The sequence below is a fragment of the Haemaphysalis longicornis genome, unplaced genomic scaffold, assembly GCF_048455015.1.
Source record: "Haemaphysalis longicornis isolate Haplotype H1 unplaced genomic scaffold, Haemaphysalis longicornis Haplotype H1 scaffold_10, whole genome shotgun sequence".
NCBI lineage: Eukaryota > Metazoa > Arthropoda > Arachnida > Ixodida > Ixodidae > Haemaphysalis > Haemaphysalis longicornis.
In genome coordinates this window covers 80,665,763-80,684,509 of record NW_027526204.1, presented here as the reverse complement: position 1 = coordinate 80,684,509, position 18,747 = coordinate 80,665,763, and the positions used below count along the sequence as shown (strand labels likewise).

The following is an 18,747-nucleotide window of genomic DNA, read 5'->3' as shown; positions in this document are numbered from 1 at the left end:
CTACGATCCGCTAGGGGCCCTGTCGACCGCTGCCGATGCCGTCAGCGCCTTTTCCAGCTCCGCAGCCTCTTCTCGACGGAGTCTTTCCGAGTCAGGCTGTCCCACGATCCGCAGCGGGGCCTCCGGAGGGAATCCCAGGCGCCCCTCCACGTTTACTGACGGGTGCCGAGACCTGCCGAGGGCTGCCTGGTAGGCGTTGAAGTTCTCCGGCTCGGCGGGACCCCAGTGCGGGTTCGGGGAGAGCGCCCCGGCGAAGCCCTGGTACGACACGACAAAATCTTAGTTTCTCGATTTCTGGATTGTTTAGCGCTTCCAGTAACCACGCAATTGTTCATATGTGCGCGTCTCGAAATAAATTTGTAGTTGATGGCAACGCTTTGTGTCGTGTTTCCCGTTCTCTTGTCTCCGTTGTGATTTTGCGTTTTCTTGTCGAAATACCCTGGGACGAAGGCATCCCTCAAGCCCGGAAGGCCGCCATTACCATCACACGTCACCCTCGATCGTTCTCATCATCATACCCAGAATAACATTAGCAGAACTTTTTTTCTCGTTGCCGTCAGTCTCATCGCAAGCTGTTGTGTACTGTATGCCAGGAATCTCGTACACGATGCCAATGACTTCACGTTTCTCCAAAGCAACAGAGCAGGCTTTTTTTTAATATGTTTCAAGCGCTGACATCTCACTCGCCTATCCCGTTCTTTGACGCCGAAATGTCTTGCCGTGTCCCTGTTTGCATATTGAACAAGAGTGCGAAGCTGGGCGAGTCGGTAAGGATCCATGATTAAAATAGCGCAAGGGACAGGACATGTCTCCGCAGTTCTCTTCCTTGCTGTGAACGTCATGACGCCGCCGCATTCTTTCTTTCAGTGCTGCACCACCCTACATCATAGCCTTTCCGGACAGTCTAACGATAAAATATCCCCCCTAGTTCGATTTTAGCCTCCCCATACAGCATTCACAATCAACCTAGTTGTATTTTTTCCCGCCGGTTGATCGACATCCGCAGTATGCATCCTCTAACGCCAGTAATTCTTTGTCATGCTTAGTCGGACGTCCGCGCCAAACCAGCGAGGTGGACTCCTGAAGACGTCTCTACAAGCGCTCTTGACTACTCCGAGCAATCTTCTACGCTGGAGGAGTAATGTGCACTCGCGACAATTGAATTTCATGCTGATACGCACTGGAGGGAAATATGACGCCAGTGTCTAGGCGAGCCACGCTTCGGCGAGCGGACCGTTGTGTATCGCGGAGAAGCGATACGCAACGTTACTTGGCATAGCTTGCCAACAGGCTCAAAAGTTGCCTGCGACTGCAAAAAGGAAACTATTGTGAAATATTATTTAAATATACTCATCAATAAAATAGTCGAAATTTATTTGTCAGGGATATTTTAGAAGCTCCATGCAAAAGGAGCAAAAATGTTACCCTTTTTGTTGATTTCGGCTTCAGGGGCAAAAAAGAAGCCATGAGGCAAGCCAAGCCAAGTAGGAGAGCAACGCTATGGCGGCGCCCTTTCGGCACGCGGTTGCAGAGACAGAGTTCCCTCTAGAATATATTAATATGAAACTACGATACCGACGTCCAAAATGTAGGTGGCGATGCTGTGGAGTCGTGAGCGGCGCGAGAGGGCGCCACTTACCAATGTATGGATGAGCTCCAGGGCCCAGACGAGCACTGGCAGGAAAACCAGCACCAGCAAGAGGTGGGTGCAGGCGATGGCGGGCCACGGATATGTGTAGCGGAAAAGTCTCAGCCCCTCCAGTGGAACCACTACCAGCCGTTGCACGCACAGAACCTGCGCCGACAGGCGAAGTTGAGGAGACAAGCAAGGGGAAAGGACAGGCAAAGGAATTGGCCAGTTGGCATAAGCTGTTTAAGCAGAAAATATTTTGGGTGTTGTGAGGTACGGATGAGAAAATATTCTGGGAAAAGATGTGAGGGGACGTGGACAAGAAACGAAGACGGAGATGATGCAGCGCAAGACGTGGATTCTAAATCATGTTGAAGCATAAAAATATGCAGCAGATAAATTAGCACTTGAGAGATAGCCATCTATTTCGGTGTACGACACCTAGCACTTACGTGGTGTCAATGCAGCATGCTAAATTTCCTAGAGTCAAGAAATATAAATATTTGGGAGTGTGCAATGGGGAAAACAACTTAAGAGCTCGCGAGAAACAATTTAGTTACAAGGAAAGCGAAACTCAGCTTTAATGAAGTATAAGGCTCTGTAGGGGTACAACAAATACAAAATATTAGCAGGAATTTGGAAGAATAATGGTTCCGGGCCTCACCTTTGAGAATGCAGGGCTTCGCTTAAAATTATACGGTCTATCATGCATGCCCAGAAGTAAATTAGAGAACCGTAGTGCATTTGGTCCTAGTGGCGCATGGTAAAACAACTGTTGAAGCGGTGGGAGCTGAAGTCTGGGCGTCGTTGGAAGTTCGAGAAGCTCAGCGAGAGAGAGAGAGAGAGAGAGAGAGAGAGAGAGAGAGAGAGAGAGAGAGAGAGAGAGAGAGAGAGAGAGAGAGAGAGAGAGAGAGAGAGAGAGAGAGAGAGAGAGAGAGAGAGAGAGAGAGAGAGAGAGAGAGAGAGAGAGAGAGACAGAGACTTTATTTTGAACCCTGTGTCCAAAGGACTGCTCGGCTTCTTGGTTGGGTTACAGGGACTATAGTCCTGGCTATAGTCCTGGCCCTGGCGTGCTTTTAAAGGGACTCTGCAACACTTGCCATCGACTACTATTACTGTATTGTGGGATCAAGTCTATTGTCCCAGAAATCTCCTCCCACAAGAATTATTAAAATCCGTTCACAATTAACGAAACTACGCGCGATGAGAAATCGCGCATAATCGTTCCCTCTCAACTCGAGCGCGGACAAGGCGACGAAAGCTGCGCGCTCTCTCCAGGAGAGGGGGGCGGCTCGCGGCGTTCTCTTCGGCGGCCTTCGGTATATCACATGCCGGGTAGTTTGCTCCTTTTCTCCGCAACGCGGAGGGGCCTATTTCCGGTCTGGTTCCACAAAAAAGTAGGCATGGGTGCCTGCTCGCAAGTGCGCGCTCGGGCTGGTAGGGCGTTTTTGAAGCAATAAACGTTTGTAGTCGAGTGGTCCCGTTGAAAGGGAAGTATTGAGCTCATCACTCAAACTCCGCGCGCACTCAAAACACAAAATAAACGGCAAAACTGTGCCTACAGGTTCAGGCATAGAAGAGGTTCGTACACAGCGATGACGACGACGGAAATGCGAGAATCTAGCCGCGAAGTTGACCAGTGACAGCCGATCGGGCAGCCATGGCCTATGTGACGTCCCTTAGGCCATGCATAATGAGGACAACTGAAGAGAGAGCGGTTTGTTTTTCCGAGTCTTTCACATCGATTTGCGCGCTCACCGCTTCACGTGCACGTGTAATATTTTTCTCAGGTATTCCTGGCAGTGTAATCTAAACGTCGCGCAGGTTTACTTGTACTGCTCAAAGAGTGTTGCAGGGTTTCTTTAATGTGGTTAACAAGCGTGGTCCAATAGAGCTCTTCAAGCTCCTTAGGGTGTGTGACCCATGCCTCCAAGCAAGTAGGGCGCTTTGTGGCAGGAATTGGTTGCAGGGAAGATCTCACGGTGGGTGCTTTGTATGTTTGGGCATGTCCAGAGGGTGTATTCATTGTTGGGGTATTGGACGCAGTATGAGCATTTTGGTGTGCTTATGTAGTGTTGTATGTGTTGTGTTGGTAGCGCGCCGGCAGCTCAGAGGTTTTCGAGTAGCAACGAACAATTCATCCACGTAAGTCGACAGCTAAAGTTTTTTGGGTTCCTAGACGTGAAAAGCAGGCGCACGCAATGGCTGATTAAAACGAGAATGCTAACGCTGAAATATGCAAAGAACTGTGAGTAAGGAAGGCAGAGAAGGTATAATCGAGACGCAAAACAGACTGAAACAAATAAACGGCGGAAAAAGACGGAATCGAAACGTCGTTAGAGATGTAAAGAAAAGAAAAATTTGTCATGAGAAAGGAAAATGTATACAAGAATTCTAAGGGAAGTTCTCCGATTTTTGAGGTTAGAGCGGGTTTTTTGAGAACGAAGAGCTTTGAAGGTGTGCGTAGCTTGAAGAAAGGAAACCAACGATTTACCAGTAGCGCAGCTCCGCTACCTGTAAATCGTTTGTTTCGCTTCATTAGACTAGATAATGTAAACTTCAAAGCAAAACTGCAAGGTGTTTTGGGCTGGTTGGTAAAGCATATCTTGCAGTTGGTAAAGTAAGAGGTAAACTTCAAGGCTGTAAAGTCACTGAAGATTAGAATGCTGGTAGAGACAGAACCAAGGGGGGGAAAAGCCTGGGACAACCTGTAACGGAAATTTGAGCCTGCCCTAAAAAGGACCCTGCAACAATTAGGATTAACGCTTTAACTCTTTCCTCCGCGTCTGACAGCATTGCAAAAGCCATAGTTTTCAACAATCCGGGACAGCTCTTCGTAATTTGCTCGTCGCAGCAGAGCCGCATTCCGCTTCTGCTTTGCTTTTGTGGCTTCTTTTAAGTGGCTATCGAATGCGTGTATTGCTGCAAGTGAACCAGCAGCTGCTACACCACTCTAATGACGTCATTCGAGCGCTCGAAGCACGTCACTACCGAGTTAGAGAGAAAAATATTTTGAGCAACTATCAAAGTTATATGACGGGCATAGGGTAATAATTTATCGCTGACGTACCTTGTGACTTCCTATTCTGAGTACTGGATGTGTTTGTTGACTACGTTCTGAAAGCATTTAGGGTTTAGAAAAAAAAATTAAGAAAAAGTGTTGCAGGGTCCCCTTAATAGCAGCGTTGGAATCAAACCTGTAGTACAAGACAGCTATATAAGATTCTTTGGTGTGATACACGGCATCGCACCGTTACAAAGGAGATATCATTAACAATCAATCGATCATTAAGATATGCTATTAGGTGATTGGCATTTTGGCCAGTTCCTCATGTAGGCAAATGTGTGCTAACATCTGCGCACACGTCAGCATGCGCAGTCTGACATTTTAAGTTGCGGATGAACCGCGCTGTATTCGAAGTGCCTCCTTCGATTTTCCTCCCAAAAATCATTGAGTTGCCTTTAGCACTCACTTATTCGTTTAAAGAGCGACGTTGGCTGTCGCGCGCATGCATTCAATGCGGCTGTTTTAATGGCGACGTCGCACCTGCGCGGTGCCGTCGTCGGCTCCGTGTAGTACTCACCAAAAGCACGGGCCAGACGATGTACTTCCAGCAGATGACCCAGAATTTACTCAGAGGCCGCTTCAGCATAAAGGTCAGGTCGAACGTCAACTGCTTGACACCTGCGACTCGTTCGGGCGTAGTCAAAACTGAGTCTAGTTGCGCGGTGCTTGACAGACGCTTTAGCTGCTCTGCTAAGGTACAGAGAGTTGGCGTAAGGTGAATGGGCTTTGAACCCAACGTGGCGGAAACCCGTAAAGGAGCTTAAGGAGAAATCATCTTCTAAGGGCGCAACAATTTGTATTTAATTTCTAGCCATTTCAAGAAACAAGTTCGTTTGGAAAAGTAAGATTTTCGTGACCACGTCTTGAACGTGAACTTTTAAGTGTGAACCAGTGTTAATACGCTACACAAGGGGATAATACAGACGTGGACGACACTGGTTTTTTTCTTTTTCTTTTTAACACGTAGAAAGGAACCCAAAGTACAAGAATAATAGTTCACTGAGGTATAAACCTGAGCCTTTTGGTTCATGGTCTTCTCTCTTTGTGTAGCATCTTAAAGTAGCCATGAAGACAAAATACGAGTTGGGTTTATTAGAAATACTGCTTAGTCCCGGTAACAATGATACCAATATCATCGATATCTTCGAACAAATAACGGAGATATGAAATAAAACCTGTGAAGCAGTCGCGACCCCCTAGCCAATTTCCCGCAACTTTTCTATGACGTCACGGAACCTTTTTTGTGCGAATGGCGGCCGCCTAACTGACCTGTTGCGACGACACATGACAGGACGTCTGTAATGGGGCCTCCAGTTCCATTTGACCGCATCACTTGAATGCTAACGTGTAGTTAACGCACTGAAAATTATGTGTTATTGTTGGCCCGTATGACGTCACTCTTGCTCATAACACGCCACTGTGGCGCAAAATTTGAAAGTTTTTAAATACTTCTTGGTCCTTTTTTTGTTAAAAAAACATCCTTTGTGGCTGTAATGTAGCTGAGTGAGATACTGAATCCTAGTTGTTTCAAATTAAACGAAGTTGTATTTTCTCTTCATGGCTCCTTTAACACTGGTTCCCACTTCAAAGACTATGAACCAACTGGCCCAGCTTCATTCTTCAGTTGAACGTGAAGTCATCAGCTGAATTGTTAACGTGAATCGCTATGAGGCTATTCGTCTTTCAATTTTGGTGGAGCCGGTGCTCGGTTTGAACGAAGACAGCTAAAGAAGTGGACGGCAGTCCGAAGAGCAAAAAAAAACTGTGGTTGATTTCTCTGTTATAGGAATCGGTAAAACACGAAAGCGAAATGTGCAGCGAAATCTGCAGCTGAGCATAATTTGCCGGTCGGTGGCTGTCTTGTGGGTGTGCTTGGCGAGCGACGTCCTGCTGGCAGCTCGCTTCGGCAAAGGTGTACTGGCGTCATTTCCGTGAAGGATATGACGTCAGTTAAATCTTGGTGTAACCCGGCATAAAACACTTTCGTGTTAAAACATAAAACCCGAAAACCAACAACCCTAAGTATAACGTACTCTTTAGTGCTAAAGGTTGCTTCCACGCAAGGAGACCCTGTGTGCAGGGGTGCACCCTTTACAGGCCGCTTGCTTCGTTATACTGGCGTAATTTCCGTGACGGATATGACGTCAGCGAAATCTTCGTGTATCCCGGAATAAAACATGTTAAAAAATGTCGGGTACTCCCAAATGAGAATTATGGAATATTGCGTAAGCCTACACCGCTTTGCTGCACACGGAGTCCGTTTAAAGTTGGTTTCACTACTGCGCCCACATGTATTGCTGGGAAGACATTTTCTCAGACGCCGTAAAAGTAGCCGTATTTCAAATCATGACAGCCCTGTGGAATTTAATAAATATTTCCTAAAGACACCATATATCCCTATGAAGCACTGTAGACACCAGGCCCCATTACACTCGGCTTCATTACTATGCACAAATGGACTGCGGAGAGGACATTTCTAATGAGCAGTATAAACAGCCTGATAAAAAAGTATAAAAGCCGTTATTGCTTTTATGAACACCATTTGTTTACGGAGCGAAAGTGTGACACGTCGAGACGAACGGACGGGTTCGCTCGTGGAGTCTACGTAGAAATACGCACTTTGAAAATGCCGCGCTTCCCACCATGGACCAATGTGGAGTAACCGATGCGCGGTTTCCAACCGACAAGCGAGCAGGGTATCCATTGTGGCACGGAAGCGGGCTGTTTACGGTGTGCAAATAGATGGATGGAGATGGCGACTGCGCATCGCGTGTTGCTGTGGACGCTTCGGTTGCTACACCACATTCGCACGCTGGGGATGAGCGCGTAATTTGAAATAACTGAAGTCTTACATCTGCATAGTTGGGTACATGTTATTGCTTCAAAAAAGAGCGCAGAAAACTTGGATGAACTAGAGTAGAACCACAAGCGGCGCTTGTGGTTGGTTGTCCTGTACTTCGTTCAAGTTTTCTGCGCTGTTTTTCATGATGATGATGATGGTTTAAGTTTAATGCCGCAAGGCCGACATGGGCAAAGAGCGCCAAACACAAGTGCGCTGTTTTTTCGAGCAAAATCTGAAATCATTCGGGCTAAATACGCTTGGCTGCTGTAGATACCGTCGCTGCTAGGTGATGCCTGCGCGTCACTAGTTGCTGTGGGCGCCGCGGTCGCTAAAACGCACTATATGATGGAGCATGATAGCTTAATTTATTTTTATGAGATTTAATTTGCTTGGATTGGATTGGATTGGATTGGATTGAAGTGTAATTGGAGTGTCAGGTGGTACGACGTCACGGAGAAACTGGGATTTACGAACGGCTTAAGACACATGTGTTGATTGGACTGTGTTGGATACGCTTTACGGATAAGCAACATGATGACCTAGTTGCCATTCGCCCTCAATTTTTCTGACGCATGATCAGTTGGAAGCCAACTCGGCGCCCTTTCCGCTACAGCGCAAATCAGATTTACACTCGCCTATTCAAGCACGCATAGCGTGACCGTTCATGTATGTGTATAGCGGACACGGCTGTACCCTTACCGTATCCGCAGTTGATGACGACGAGCTCCAGAGTGCAAATGAGGATCGTATTGGTGGGGCTGATGAACCACTCCAACAGGTAGAAGAGGTACGGCCCCGCCTGCACGTTTCGATTGCAAGCGGCTGAAGCCAGGAAGTCACATGGGAGAGGCTTTGATTTTAAAGCGAATGCTTTCGTAGTGGTACCGATGGCGTCCCGTCCGAAAACTAATTTATTTCCCCATAAACCGGTCGGTCGACCGAAAAGCTCTGATAAGACCTCTGAACACACGGCGCATGCGTGAAACCGGGCCTCCATTGCGTCAAAGCGGTTACTTGAAAATCGCCAAAAAGAAACGCTTCCAGTGTGAAAATGCACGCATCGATCGCGAAGGAGGAGTAACATAGTATACCTTTACCTTATGAGTCATAAATGGAGTTGTTCGTTTTTGGGTAAAACCCGATTTAACCCGATTTTTACACCCCGAAGGTTTCAGGGGAATCGGGTTTTAAATAAACCCGATTTCTTCCCGAATGTACCTTTTCAAAGTAGCGACTTGCGCAATCGTGCGCAGACGGTTGTTGTTCTCCACCAGTACTTGCTTGAAGCAAGCCCAAAAACCACAGCTTTCAAACTCATTGAGTAACACTCATTGAGTAGCTCCACCGCTCTCTACTCCAGCCAGGCTGGAAAACGCTGCACTGGCATTGTTGTGACTAGCTAATGGAAGTTGTGATATCGGGAGAACTTCCTCCCGGCTGAGATACGTCTAGCGATTGGACAGGTCTCGAATGGAGACTGACATGTTGCGCATGCAGATGATAATTTATGTGAACAAGGATGTGTAAGAAATAGATGACCAGCTTTTCGTGAATAAAACTTTCATATCTGATACGTTATCAACGCTCTTTCCTGTCATCATTACTTATTCATTTCAACACTAGATATCCGAGAGTATTTGCTAGAAAACCCCCATGTTCCCCCGATCACTACCTTGAAACAAACAGCAATTTTTCCGCGTTAGGTTACTAAGCTGGTGATACCTTCTGACCAAATAAACTTAATTCATTACTTAGTACATATGTAGATTTAACCCGAAGAAACGAATTTCGAAATGGTTAAAAAAAAGATTATCTTAGCCTGACTTGGTAAGTGACCACGCGTCTTCTTCCTCGTTTTTAAAAAAAAACCCCGATTTCTCCCAGATTATCCGTTTGAAAAATAGCATCCGATTCTTATCCCCCGATTTTAGAAAAAATATAAAACCCGAAAACGAACAACCGTAGTCATAAAACACGTGTCGGTATACATTTAGATCGTTCGTATATGAGTTAACTTAGTGCGCGAAAAATCTTACGTTCGTTCTTCGTTTGCGATTGGGGTCTTGGGAGGTTTGACGATCGCCTGCATTTTACTAGCGAAAAAGAGACGCGGGCGAAGAAGAAATTAAGGACACAGGACACTCGCTAGACAACAACTGTTGTAGTCTAGACTACAGTTGTAGTCTAGCGAGAACAGTTGTTGTCTAGCGAGTGTCCTGTGTACTTAATTTCTTCTTCGTCCGCGTCTCTTTTTCGCTAGTAAAATGCAGTCAGGGTCCAACTAGCCCAACTTTCTGCCTTAACTTTGACGATCGATTGGCCGCACTTCCCGTGAAGGTTGGACGCACATTTATCGAAGGTTTTGACGAACTTTTGATGCAGTTTTGATGTGAGGAAGCTTTTGCACTTCTCTCACCTTCCCTTAGAAAGGGGTGGTGAAGTGTTCTTTTTTTTTTTTTTTGCATACAGGTCAGCACACCATCCTTGTTTACAGGAAGTGGCTGTATTGAAAACTTGCGGAGTAAATAACGTGTGTAAAAACAGCAATACGTTCTAGGGAGAGATGAAAGAGTATTTTCGGAATATTTTTAGTCTCCATGAGTACAGAATTATCCACGGACTTCTAAAGTGCGTTTGCAGGCGTTGCGAGTGGGTTACAACCAGCAGTGGCCGTTGTCGTCGTAGCGCCATTCACCATTTTACCTGCATTGCAGGCTTTTCGCATTGAAAAACCACGTAAACACGCAGCGAAGTGCAGAATAAAACATTCTGCAGAAATCCAGAGAATTGTCTACTAATGCGTAGCATTCTTATGCCGCGTGTCTTAGGTGTGAGTTTTTCACAGCCAAATTGTTTGGTTTCTCTAAATCCTGTCCGACCAATTGTCTCCATTTATGCTATTATACCAACTACAGGTGGAACTTTAGCGAAATCTGCATTATTGTGGAAATGCAGGGCGTTACACGTTTCGCCCTTTTCGGTAATTTTTTTATATTTTTGTTATTTTTTTAGTTTTTGAAAAATTCGTTGTACCAGATATCTCCATTTACGCTTTTATAACGATTACAGGTAGAACTTCCACGATATGTGCATTTTTGTGGAAATACCGGGTGTTACACGGTCCTGACAATGGGGGTACTCGGCAAAGAATGCTACACATTAAAATCAGTAAGGTTTAACATTTGTAAAGCTAGTTATCACGAGCGAAATGTCTGTTTGGCTGGGTTAGGGCACGCCTGCCACAATTGCGTTCAGGCAGCGGCGCGCCATCCATACACGAGACTGAGCGACCAAGCGCGGGCGAAGGAACCGTGAAACCCTCTACTGGTCACATGGTAACGCAGCGGGGGGGAGGGGGGAATCCGAGAAAGCGCAGGTACGACGCCTCTCCGCAGCGGATCACGTGGCGTGAGTTCACACCTGCCACACTTGCGCTGCGGTGACTCAAGGTCATTGCGACGCGATGACTCACCTTGAGAGACATGGCGCAGTAAAGTTTTCGCTCTAAAATAGCAGTATACCTGATACGGGGGGTTCGACGTAGCGATTCTGAAGAATCCAGCGCAATGGTTCCGGATCATTTACTTTTCACGCAGTTAGGCGTATTTTCAAGTGAGTTCACCACCCACTCTTGAGCACATGCTTATAGTGCGTAGTAAACGCTGAAGAGTCCCTACGTGAGTCAGTATGTAGTGCAGAAATACTCATAGCCAGTATGTATGTTCGGCACCCATCAGTAACCCCCCCTTACGGGTCAGAGTTTTCTCATCACCGCCCTCTTATTCTTAGTACGGACCCGTTCATCGTCAATCATGCTGCTCACGTTTTTACTTCGGTTTAGAGCTTGCTCAGCATCACACTCACGTGTGAGTCGGAAGAGAAAACGAAAGTGATCGAGTGCACGTCGACGTTTCTTCTGTGATGCGCGTGCCTATATATAGGCTGCTTAGAATCGCGGGGCCGTTTGTCTGAGGCAATATTAGCTACCCGAATAAGCAGCGTTACGTCGACCTATCGATAACGAAGCCCACGAAGTGATTTGTAACAGCTGCTTGTTGCAAGGAGCGCGCATTTTGCAGGAATGGCTATGGCTGACACGTTAGGGGCCGACATTTGTCCAGCAGTTGGCATATAGCATACAACGAGTTATCTTCACGATGATAATGACGATGATAAAAGTCGCAACGGTAATGTTAATTATAATAACGACAGCGAGTGTTTTAATAGTGATGGTTATGAGACTTAACACTCGCTAACTTTCACGTTGACACCTTCGCCACAGCGCGACCTCGCAAGACAGGTGCGCTGTCATTGGCACCGAGTGTTGTGCTGCCCGCGCGCACTTCATGGGGATATTGGGAATTCAGGTTGCAAGCGACAAACGGTTAGGGTAGGCGTACGTGTGTGCAGATGGGCAGAGCGATGACGAAGCAGGTGACACAGAAGACCATGCTGCACAAGGCTCGCCTTTCGCTGAGGCTGTTGAACTGGTCACTCAGGCTGGACAGCACCACTTCTGTGAGGACCACCTGCGACGGCAGCGGGCAGTGTGCCCGCGATCACCTCCATGCACGCAGTGCTGCTTCCTCACCAAACACAAATACGCCCTTCAATAGAGCAGTAACGCAATGATCAAAACGTGAACGCTTGCCTCAATGCGCGGAGAAACTGAACCTGGGGAGGGGGTGAGGCTAGGGGGGGGGGGGGGGTACTACTGGGAGTTAGTAATGCCAAATAAAACTCAACGTCAACCTGTCACATGTGTGATGCGAAGTAGCCATAAAATGTGAAATTTGACTTGTTTAGAAGGGAGGAACCGAGAACAATCCTTATCGCGTACGCAATACTGGCCTTATCGCAATACTGGACGATAAGGCGTACGCAATACTGGCAAGGGGGGGCCGAAGGGGCCCGGGCTTCCTGGGAAATTCGGGGTTCACAGGGGGGGAGGGGGGGTATGTGACAGAATGGGCACTGACTCAGCTTATTGTCCAATTAAGACAGCTCGAAATTATTGTTCGTTCGCAAGTGACAACCCGGAAAGCTTACGCATTGGACGTCTGCTCTAAACACGGTCAGCCATTTCGCGATGCCATTAAGAAAAAAAAATTATTACGCAATCGTCTATAGTGTACCCCCAATAAATACCAAAGTTCCTTTATTGATTTTGAGTTTCTTTTTTTCGTTGTGTTTCTTTTTACTTTTACCTTCCTTCTTTTGGGTTACGGCGTACGCCATTGGTACCACTAATGCATTGCCGCCTCTTTTGACGGCACTGTCATTAATGTGTCTAGAGAAGCTCTCCGGCCCATCAGAGTTTCTTGAAAGTTATTTTAAGTTCACTTTAAAGTTCTGGAGAATTATGCAAAGTGGTTGCTCGCAGCTATTACTGAAGACTGCGTTCCCCGAATGGCCGGGTTAAACAATGATTAAACAATGATTCTGTCAGGTTCCAAAGGAAGATGGAGGTCATCGAGCGACACCCTGTGGGCCACAACTTAGGATAGTAAATTATGCAAGAATATTAGCACGTACCCCCAACTATCTTTATGGCTCGCATTTGAGGTGCAACATTCCGCCATGCACAGTATCGCGTTCATCAAATCGCTTTGCTAACTTCCCTGTAAGGCCCTCTAGATATATAAGAATGACGACTCTCTGAAAATTCAGGTAGACCGTGGTGAGTGTGGAAGGTCAGGAGTGTATATCCAAGGCCCCCGCCTCGAGAAGGCTTCACACCCTCACCACTTCAAACTTTCCGTGATAAAATATTATTGGAACCAAAACCACCTATGTGTCTTGGATCCGCAGCTATCACCCCGCTGTGAAACTTCCCTGCCAGTTCCGGTTGCCCGCACTAAGCAACAGATGCTGACATCACAAAAACGCACGGATCGAGGAGCCTGCCTCGTTCGGACAACATTTTCTAGTTTCTGCTTTTATCTTTTTCTCTCAGTTGTGCGCATCTCCACTCACATCCTGCACATTGGGGGCCTGCCTAAGCGAAAACGACCTTTCCACGCCACGTCACGAACGCTTACCATGCGTATTCATGCACTGAGTTCATCCCTATGACGTGCAAAGCGCACGTCAGAGAGCGTGCCCATTAAGCACTAGTTGAGCTTTACGGTGATTTATCTGCACGGCCTGCAATGACCCGGATGCGTATAGGCGTTTCCAAATCAGCACAGCGAGACGACTCATGGCTCCATCTTGAGGCTATATCCACGTTGATGTGGCCCCCGATTTATTTGCTCATAATCGCTTGGTCTTGCAGTGTAGTGGTTTTGCTCGTGCACCGCAATCACCCAAACCAGAATTCCAAACCCGTTGACGCATTTTTTTTTTACAATGGCTTGACATAGTTAAAGATAATTTTATCACGTATTTAAGACACCTTTATGCATTATAAATGGGATTTCGGTTAGTTTTATTACATTTAGATCAGTTTCAGCTATACATCTTTTGTTATGTATTTGTGGTTTTGCCTCTTTTTGGTTGGTTATGGTTATTTTGTTTAATATTGTTAAACACCGTGATTGTTTGTGTGTTGGGTAGGTTTCGGTTCACTTTTTTCTTCTTCAAATTGGGTGTCTTTGTCAGCTTTCGGTTGGTTTCGCCTCTCCACATATGTCAGCAAAGGGCTGGCTGAACAAGCCGCGGTAAGCGTTTATGTACGTCAGTTACTAAAATTGCGTTGTTTTATCAATTTTAGGTACGATATTGCTGTCATGTATTTCGTTTCGGGTGGTCTTGTGTGCTTTAGGTAGGTTTCCGCTGTTATATAACACCCATATGACAAGCTCAGACCACGTCCGGCTGTGCTGACTAGGAAACGCATATACGTGGCCGGCATACTTTTACAATGTAATGCTGTGTCCCGAGCTATTTACGTTTAATATGAGAAGGAAAGCTTAAAGGGACAGAAAACCGATTTTTGTGGAGTATATGCTTTTTATCCCCCCCCCCAAAAAAACTCCCACCTCTCCCTCGCGGGAACCCGTGTGTAGATGCGACGCATAGGGGGTTCACGTTGCAGCGTTGGACAGCGGAGGAACGGCGCTGGAACGATGGAACGGAGCAGCGCAGGCACCGCGTTTTATAGCGCGCATAACGTTGAGGGGACGCGCCGGCGCCAGTGCGTCTGCCGCGGCTATGACGCAACACAATCCAACACAATCCACTTTAATCAAATCCAATCCAATCCAAGCCAAGCCAAGCCAAGCCAAGCCAAGCCAATCCAACCCAATGCCCCTCGCGAGAGAGTGTTCGCTATCGGAGAGGGGGTGAGCGGCGGAGAGCGCAGCTGGCGCGGCGAGGAGAATGGGGGAGGGGCGGACGCCGATGACGACAACGTCGGATGAAGGAACAAGGCGGGTGAATGAGATGCGTTGCATCTAATAAAAGGGCATAACATAAAAGACCTTGAACTGACAAGGTTTCTCTGATAGGGCCCTAGATTCTTCAGAAGTGGAATTTTTAGATTTACCTGGCTACAAGCGGAATTTTTGGATTTACCAGGCTATAAGCGGAATTTTTAGATTTACCAGACTGATGTTTGCTCGCAAGTGAAATGCTGGCAACTACAACAGTGATCCACGCAGCAACATACTTTTAACTATACGCGGGAGGAAAAGAGGCGTTTAGAAACTCGTCTCCAGCTAAAACAATAATAAAATGCAGCCTTTCCTATTGCTTTGCGCGGTTTCTGAATCACGCATCGAAACCGACGGAGTTGCTTTCACACGAACGATATTGTCACGTTTAAACACTACATGGCGCCACTTCTAAGACTTCAGAAAGTTTAGTGCCAAATAAAATTATTTCCCCAAATTTATTCACGAATTTCTTGCGGTTACCGCACTGTACAAAACGCTGTCTTTCACACAAGCTAGAGGACATGTACTCCACAAAAATCGGTTGTGCTGCTAAGTCCAAGGACGCGGGTTCGATTCCCGGCCGCCGCGGCCGCTTTTCTGATGGAGACGAAAAGCAAAAACGCCCGCGTGAGCGAGATTTCGGCGCACGTTAAAGATCCCCAGGTGGTAATAATTCATCCGGAGCCTTCCACTACGGCGCGCCTCACAGACCAGGTGCAGCTTGGGCGCGTTAAACCCCACAATCAATCTCCTGAGAGAAATCGCACTTAGCGTCACTAAAAAAGCTACGCTTAACAGTACTGCCACTTCTTGATCCCAGAAGCATCTGGGGGCCATTTTGTTTCTGGCTTGCAGTGTTGCCATCTCTCCCAACGTGACCACCGCCGGTTTTGACGGGCAGTGTGTGACCGGCCGCTCTGGCGTCCGCGAAGCAATGAGAAAGGGAGAGCAGACTCGCCCAGAAACAAAATGGCTGCGCCCATATGTAAACAAATATCACGTGATGCCGACCGACCAATGAAAATCGTGGCGGCATATAACAATGAGAGAAAAGAGTGCTTGTACTCTAAAAGCCTTTATTTAGTGACGCTAGTCGCACTCACGGACGCAGTGATTCCGAGTAGGTAGACGGCCAAGAAGAAGGCGAACGACCAGACCGCGGGCACGGGGAGATGCACCAGGGCTTCAGGCACGGCCACAAAGGCGACCCCGATGAGGGCCGATCGCGGAAGGGCCATGTCAATCGGAACGGCGAGCAGCGAGGCCAGGTGGCCGATGAGCGCGTGAACGGTGGCGCAGGCCACCAGGCAGGTGGCCACGTCGATGAACGCCACCAGGGACACGTCCCGAGGGGTGCGGTTCGAGAAGTCACTGAAGCTCGACAGCACCAGGAAGGCCCCGTGGCCCAGGGTGAGGGACATGAGCGCCTGGGACGCGGCCTTCGCCCACAGCTGCGCGGCATCAGCGCAAAAACTACGGTTGATTCCTCTGTCATGGGAATCGGTAAAACACGAAAGTGAAATGTGCGGTGAAATCTGCAGCTGAGCATGATTTGCGGGTCGGCGGCTGTCTTGTGGGTGTGCTTGGCGAGCGACGTCCTGCTGGCGGCTCGCTTCGGCAAAGGTGTACTGACGTCATTTCCGTGACGGATATGACGTCACTGAAATCTTGGTGTGCGTATCCTCGGCAGAAAACACTTTCGTGTTAAAATATGAAACCCGAAAACGAACAACCCTAAGTATGACGTACTCCTTAGTACTAAAGGTTGCTTGCCTGCAAGAATACCCTGTGTGCAGTGGTGCACCCTTTACAGGCCGCTTTCTTCGTTGTACTGGCGTCATTTCCGTGACGGATATGACGTCAGTGAAATGTTGGTGTTTCCGGGAATAAAACACCTCCGCGTGAAAAAAACCAGGAATATATAACGCCCTCAGGATGCATGAGGACCTTAAAGATTCCACTAGCTTGGACCAATGCCAGCGTAATTCTACTTCACAAGAAGGCGTACGTCAAGAAGAGGTAGAGACCGGAGGCCCATCAGCCTACTCCCTGTTGCATGCACGGAGGAAAGGGAGGCATTCGAGTGTTCGATCACCCATTGCGTGTAGCCGGAAACGCTATATTGAGTCTCCCTGTCTTCAGAGTAATTTTCGCGTAAGCGCCACTTCCTTTGCATTTACTCGCTTCTCCTGTCGTCTGCTCGTTTCAACTTGGATACCGTTTGGGCGGCAACGTGACATAGGGCCGCGGTGGTGTGGCCTTTCGCCGCCGTTGCTACGACGCTGTTGCTGGTACCCTCCCATGTCTGAGAAAAGTCCCGCGTTTTCCGCCACACTTCTCGCGTAGGATGGGTGGGCGTTACGGCTAAGCTTTTCTTTGCTCTAGCAGAGATACCACCCGGTGAGATGCGAGATGTGAAGTGGAAATCGCGGAGCTCTTTTCGTACATGGGAGGGCATCATCAGCTGTAGCGTCGCAGCAACCGCGGGGAAAGGCCATCCAACCGCGGCCATTTAAACGACACTTCCTTCGCATTTACTCGCTTTTCTTGTCGTCTGCTCCTCTAAACTTTGACACCGCATTGGACAGCACGGGATGGGAGCGTGTGAAATGCTATGGGCAACGCTCTCGCCCGCAGTGGGCGTAAAAATTCTGATGAAGTGTGATGGGTGACGACGGCGACCTCGATGACAATGACGATGGTGGCGATGATGATGATATTTACATTCTCTGTGCGTATAAATCAACCCAATCACCTTTATTGACAAGCTTGTTCATGGGGACAGCGTCACAAAGTCTTCTTCAACACTACCTTTATAGGGGGCCATGAAGACAAAATATAAGTGAGTTCATTAGAAAGACTACTTTCTCCCGATAATAATGGCACCAATTTTATCGCAAACTTCAAAAAAATGGCGGAGATACCGAAGAAAACATGCGAAGCAGTGGCGACTCCCTAGCCACTTTCCGGCAACTTTTCTATGACGTCACAGAATATTGCTTATGTGATTGGCGGCCGCCGAGCTGGACAATCGCTAAGACATGACTGGACGATTGTAGTGGGGCCTCAAGTTCTGTTTAATCGCAACACTAAAGTGCTACCGTGCAGTTAACACACGGTGTTTTTACTGCTGACCCATATGACGTCACTCGTGCCGATAGCACGTCTCTGTAGCGCGAAATTTGAAAGTTTTTCGATACTTTTTGCGTTTTTCTTTTTGTCGGTTAAAAAACCTCCTTTCGTGGATGGAATGGAGCTGAATGAGATACTAAAGCCTTGTTCTCTCAAGTTAAACAAATTTGTATTTTGTCGCCATGGTCCGTTCAAAGAATGATCCGACAACAAGTACGAAATTCATGGCCACCTCGTAGTCACTAAGTCGCGCCCAGTCCGGCACGAACATGTAGCGAAGACCTTCCATGGCGCCGTGCAGGCTCAGGCTCTGTGCCAGGATCACCAGCAGGATGGCGTACGGCGTCAGCACCGTCACATACACCAGCTGCGCATGCGCGGAAAAGGCGCAGACAAGAGAGCCAATCAGCCACATAAAATTCGACATCATGCACAGATGGCAAGTAGTTGTGACTGTCGTGTTCCCGTGTTGCGTGTTGCGAACGTGTTGCGAACTCCCCGGTTTCTTTCAATGCACTAATACGGCCTCAATCATCAAAATAAGTAGCACATGCTAGCCTAAGACACCACCCTCAACACGATAAAGAAACCTATCTGTAACTTTTAGCACTTCAAAAACCAGCAATAAATGAAGCACCATGGCGTGAAAAAATGTAAAACATTTCGTTACGCATAAAATACTTAAAATACTGACTTT

The 18,747-nt window shown here is 47.5% G+C and overlaps 1 protein-coding gene across 1 annotated transcript in view; it reads right to left on the bottom strand.

Annotated features, from left to right (window-relative positions):
* The window catches only part of LOC144159917 (sodium- and chloride-dependent glycine transporter 2-like), a 39,515-nt gene continuing 20,768 nt past the window's right edge, over positions 1–18,747 (bottom strand). The window contains exons 5-11 of the mRNA XM_077691571.1: positions 18,268–18,417; positions 16,022–16,369; positions 11,940–12,068; positions 8,239–8,338; positions 5,215–5,315; positions 1,640–1,795; positions 1–258 (exon numbers count right to left, since the gene is read on the bottom strand). Of these exons, the coding sequence (XP_077547697.1) occupies positions 1–258; positions 1,640–1,795; positions 5,215–5,315; positions 8,239–8,338; positions 11,940–12,068; positions 16,022–16,369; positions 18,268–18,417 (1,242 nt within the window). The remainder of the gene's footprint in view (positions 259–1,639; positions 1,796–5,214; positions 5,316–8,238; positions 8,339–11,939; positions 12,069–16,021; positions 16,370–18,267; positions 18,418–18,747) is intronic.